General features: G+C 24.1%; 1 protein-coding gene across 1 annotated transcript; it reads right to left on the bottom strand.

Moving 5' to 3' along the window:
* Positions 1-2,787: 2,787 nt before the first annotated feature.
* K444DRAFT_525799 (uncharacterized protein) lies at positions 2,788-2,967 on the bottom strand (the record flags this gene model as incomplete). The annotated part of the gene is made up of 1 exon (XM_024874481.1): positions 2,788-2,967. A coding segment is annotated over one exon (180 nt), but the record flags the coding sequence as incomplete, so codon positions are not given.
* Positions 2,968-6,034: the final 3,067 nt, after the last annotated feature.

Raw genomic sequence — 6,034 nt, 5'->3', positions numbered from 1 at the left:
TATATAGTATTCTTTTAGTTAATCTATATATCTTACTTTATATAGGCCAAGCTAGTAGTATAATAGCTTTATATTTCTTAATTTGTCTTAATTTATTAATTTAATATTATATATAAGAACCAGATTCTTTTCGGAAATAGGCTTTAAATAAATCTAGTAAATAGTATTAAATTACTCTTTTCTCTCTTAGTATTATTTATTCTTCTTTATTCTGGCTTCTTTAATATCTTTATCTCTTATCTATATTTACTTTATATATATTTCCAGAAATATTTCTCTATTATAGACTTTATTTTATTTAAATATTCTTTAGGTTAGAAAGCGTATTTTTACAGGTAATATAGCTTTCCTATTATAAACTATATAAAAGAAGGTAAATCTAGTTAGTTTATATATAGTAACTTAATTAGTAAATAGAATATATAATAGTAAATCTATCTAAGGCTTCTTTTTATCTATTATAAGTATAATAAGTACTTGAATAATTAGTTAATATCCTCTTTTAATTATGCTATTTCCTTTAGAATTATAGGCCAAAATAATAATTCTATTAATTTCTAGCTTATTAAGCTCTTAAATTACTACTTCTTTAAATTCCGATCCGCTATTTACCTTAAGCTACCTAAATAAACTATACCTGTAAATAATTTCTTCCTAAATAAACTTAGTAATCTTCTTACTAGTTGAATTCTTTAAAGATCTAGCTTTAATTTATCCTAAGAAGTTATCTCTAGTAATAACTAATAAGTTATATTCTTTATAGTCTAGTAGTTTAATTATATTAATTCTAAGGTAATAGAAAAGAGATATAGCTTTTATTAGATATAGAGCTTCTTCTTATTTTTTTTTACTCTTATATTAATAGACTTTATAAGTACTAATATACTTTTATATATAGTTATAATAACCTTTCTAGTAATAATAGCTAGCTATTAAGCAAAAAGTGCTTTCTCTTCCGGTATATCTAATCTTATTATATAGCTCTTTAATAATGATTTCCCTTTACTTTTAATTATTAATAATAAGTTAAGGCAAATATACTTTAGATATAATTCTTTATAGTAATTAATCTCTTATACTATAATTTAAAGCTTCTTTACTTAACTTTTAAAACTCGGCTCTAGATATTTCTTCCGGTCTAAAAAGTATTATAAGATATTATATAATATTCTAGTACTATTCGAAATAGCTATTATCTAAAAGATTTAATAAAAATATCGGATTATTAAGTAAAGTATAAGAGTTAGTATTATTATTTACTATTTTACTAGAGGTTATATATAAAAAGCCGCGGCTTTTACTATATAACTTCCGAATATTATTAATTATTAATATTACTAATTCGCTTCCAGATATAGTAAGGCTTTAATTATTAATTTCTAGTAACTGGATACTAGTATTCAAATATCTAGTAAAGATTTTGGGAATCTGATTTCTTAAAACGATGTCACGTGACTGAACCGGAACCGCTTCCTTTAACCGAACTTTCTATCTAATAGGCATTATTTTAATAGTATTAAACTCTATTACTAACTATTTATTAATATTCTCATTATCTTTAGTATTACCTTCTTATTATAGGCGTCTTAATAATCCGTTAGTAGTAGTATATTTAGTTCCTTTAATATACTTGACTTTAAAGTTAAATAGTTAAATTTATACTAGCTAGCAAATAACTAAAGCTCTAGAAAAATCTATAGCCGCTTTACTTAGCTATATAACAAGTATATTAGCGTCTAGTTTAAAAATAAAGTAAACTTTATAAAGCTAGAATTATACTTTCTGCAGATATTTTACTAGCCCTTAGTATTTTCTCTTAGTAGTATTATATCTCCGTTTAGTATTATTCCAGATTCCAGACTTATATTATATAACTCTCTTTTTTCCTTTATTATTATATTAACTAAAAGTTCTGTCCTATCTATTTAGGCTAGTATTTACTACTAATATAATTATTCCCTAATCTTCTAACGGATTATAGTATAACTTGCAGAGTATTAAAGTAGTAATAAGCTTTTCTTAAAGAATTTATATAGCTTGCTTTTATTCGCTACTCTAGTTCTATATTATATCTTTCTTTATTAAGTAGTAAATAAATTCAGTAATAATTATAAAACCTTTAATCTAAATATAATAATAAATAATAATTCCGATAAATGCCTTACCTTTAGTTATACTATTATAATATTCCTATTTTAAGATTTTAGTAATTCCTGAGCTTAAAGGGCTTCTTTCAAATACTCTATAAATAAAGCTAATAATAATTATATTATTATAATAGAACTGCGATTTTTCTCTAATACTAGCCCCGGCTTATTTAACTCTATTTAAGGTTATATTTAGGTTTTAAAGATATTCGAATATAAAACGCCAAATTCCAGATAAAATAAACTGCCTATTATAGTCTATATAAGGTCTCTTAACTCTAATATTATTAATAAATAATATAGCGATTTTAGGAAATAGATTTTCTAGAATAGTTATAATAATTTATATAAACTATATAATAGAATTAGTAGCTTCCTGAGGCAGTATAATTATTCTTAATAGTTCCAGAGGCATTATAAATATAGTTAAATCTCTATTATAAGAATCTAGTATAAGTTAATTATATCTAGAAAAGAAATTAATTAGAGAAATATAAGTATATCTAATAAATTCCTCCGAGATCTCGTTAGTAGATAGAAGTAGATTAGTATCTTATAAAATTACTGAATTTATCTTTATAGTAATATTAATTAGTCTATAAGTTCTAGTAACCTTCTTTATAACTAAGAATTATAGATTTTAGTAAGATTTATTATATTTCTCAAGAACTCTATAATCTAAATATTCTAATAGTATTTTTATTATTACTAGTACTAGAGCTTTAGGATATAGGAAATTCTTCTCTTGCCAGGCCTTATATTTAATAGTTTTAATTAGAATAAATAAGCTAATATTCTTATAAACTTTTCCTACTTCTTTCTAATTAAATATAATTATATCTTTTTAATTAACTATTAATTCTCGGAATATAGTTAGTTTCTTTTCCTAAAGCCAGTTACTAATATCTAATTATTTAAGGTATTCCGGAGTAAGTTATAAATCTCTTAAAATAGCTAATATTCTTAGTAAAAGATAGTTCTTATACTTTCTAGTATATTTCTATAAGTATTCTCTAGTTTTGGATCTCTTAAACTAGTCCGGACATTTATCTGGGCCTTTTCTAGTTCTATTATTAGTATTTACTAGTCGAATTTTCTTATTCTTTATTTTATATACTTCTGTAACTAGAAATAAACTATAGTTATTATCTTTTTCTTTAAAAGCTATAGCTATTTTCTTTAGTATTCTTTTTATCTAATCTCCGGAATTTATAACCTTTCTACTTAGCTTCTTCCTAATTAAGTATAGAAAGCACCTTTTTATCCGGTATTTTAATATATTTTCTTTAAGCTTCTATATATTTCAGAATTCTTTCTAGTTTTAGGTTTAATATTTCTCAGCTTCGGGAATATATTTCTTTACTATTAGAAGATATTACTTTATTTCTTTTTCAGAAATATCTTTACTTAATACCTTTTTTACTTCCTTTTCTATTAAATCCGGAACTACTTTTATTAATACTCTAATTAAAGCCTTTTCTATTTTAGTTTCTCTAAAAATATTATCGATTTCCTGAACTTCTAAACCTAAAATAAAAGAATCTATAGGAAATTCCGGTATCTTCCTATTTCCTCTAATATTACTACCGGTTATAATACCAGGCTCTATTTTTCTTCTTTACCTTCCGTTTTCTATTCCGTATTACTTAATTCCTTAATTCTAGAAGCTTAGTATTCTTAAACTATTACTTTCTTCTACTTCCCGGTATTCTTTAAAAGTGAAATAATTATAATAGTACAGGTATTCTAATTATTTTCAGAATTAGTAAACCTTTTATCCTATAAACTATTACTTCTATATATAATATTTATCTTTATTTTTGCTAAGAACAGTTAATTAAGCAGGATCTTTAGAGCTTCTTTAACTAGAAAAAATACATCTTTACATTTTACTTTATTTATAACCTTAGCTCTAAGCTTTACTATTTCTATAAATCCAAATTTAGTTCTAGTAATAGTAGATATTTAATAATCTATAGTATTATATACTATTTTACTAATATTTCTAGAGATCTTTTCGAGAAAAATATTAACTTTAGCCCTAGTATTAATTATTTCTTTATATTTAATACTTTCTTAAGATTCTTAAAATATAAATTAGAGATATAGAGATTATATAATATATTTATAAGCTAGTAATATCCGAATATTAATACTATTACTATAAGGCATATAATAGCAGGGTAATATATAAATAGTTAAGGTAAGTAAGCTATAAAGTAATACTTGTAAGTATAACTAATTCCAAGAATTAATTCTAATAAGAGACTAATTAATACCCCTTCCAAAGCTAGAAGCGTCTCCCTATATATTTCCTAGTACTTAGCCAGGTATATAAAGCCTTTTACTTAATTAGGAAATCCTATATAATCTATATAATTCCGATTACAAGCTATATCCAAAATAGGAAACTAGATCTATAATATCTAATACCTATCTATATACTATTATATATATCTATTATATTAACCCCTCTTCTGGGCCCTTATCCCTAAGAGGCCTGGGAAAACTGTAAATAGCTTTATAAATATCTCCCTGAAACTTTTCTGGCTACTAGCTTTCCCTAAAGACTTCCTATAATTGCCCTATTATTATACCAGATAATAGAGTTAAGGATATAGTTTACTAATTCTTTCTAGCTAGTTCGTAAATTACCTCTAGTAATTCCCCCTTATAAAAGTAGTATAAATATAGTATATACTATTAGATATAAAGCTTATCTAATCTCCTAATTAGTTTGTAAATCCTAACTTAGCCTCTATTTGCAAATAAATTATTATTCTATAGGCCTAAGAGCTTGGAAAAGTTAATCCAATCTTCTGGTTTATTTATAAATCTCTTCTTTGGAATTTTCTAAATATTCCTAGTATAAAACCGGTTCCGAATTCATAATTACTATTCAGAGAAAAGATATTATAAAAAGGCCTCTCTTTTCCTACTAACTAATCTTCCTTTTCCTTAACCATAATACCGTATCTAGCTTCTTCTTATCCCTTGCTTTCCTTTTTTAAGCCTTCTTTAAGCTTCTTTAAGCTCCTTTAAGCCTTATTTAAGCTTTATTCAAGTCCCCTTCTAATTCCCTTTTCTACTTCTTTATCTATTAAAATAAATACTTCTTTTGGTATTTATTAGCCTATTACTACCCGTTTGGCCAATATTCCTATATCCTTAATTTGCCTTTACTATTTTTAATATTCCAAGAATATTACCAAGTTTCCTAACCTTACTTATATTAAGAGTAATAATTACTTGGTATATAATTACTACTACTCTAAGAACAAGAAATATAATCCTATAAGTTATAAATTCCTTCTTTTATTCCTTATTTTAATACTATCTAAGGTTCCTTAAATATATATAGTATAATTAAACCGCCTTCTTTAAGCCATTAATATATATAAGTATTTTCCCTATTCTTTACCCGAAAGAAAGAAGGCTATTACTACCCTTCTTCTATACTAAACTATATATACTTCTTATATTAAAGCTATTATTTAAGGCTAACGGATTCCTCTAATAATCCAAGGAATAGGTTAAGTAATTCTTACTAGTTTGGTATAAATATAAAGTACTCTTAATAGTATAGTTAATATTCTTTAGTATTAAGTAAGCTTACTTCTTCCTTATTTCTTACTAATAGCTAATAGCTTTATAAGCTAATTTACTACCTGTTTCTCGAGAGGATCCTAATAAGGATAATAATAAGAATAGTAGAAAGTAGTTATAAGAATAGGGTATTTATAAGGTATAGAAATTAGAGTTTTTAATAATTTTCATATAGTTTTTCCAAGAATAAATATATAGTTTTTTAATAGTTTCCTAATAAAAGTATTTATCTTTTATACCTCCGTTTGGCTAATAGTATTATAATATTACTCTTTTCCAAG

The sequence above is a fragment of the Hyaloscypha bicolor genome, assembly GCF_002865645.1.
Source record: "Hyaloscypha bicolor E unplaced genomic scaffold K444scaffold_55, whole genome shotgun sequence".
Taxonomy (NCBI): Eukaryota; Fungi; Ascomycota; class Leotiomycetes; order Helotiales; family Hyaloscyphaceae; genus Hyaloscypha; species Hyaloscypha bicolor.
This window is presented reverse-complemented; position numbering and strand designations above follow the sequence as displayed.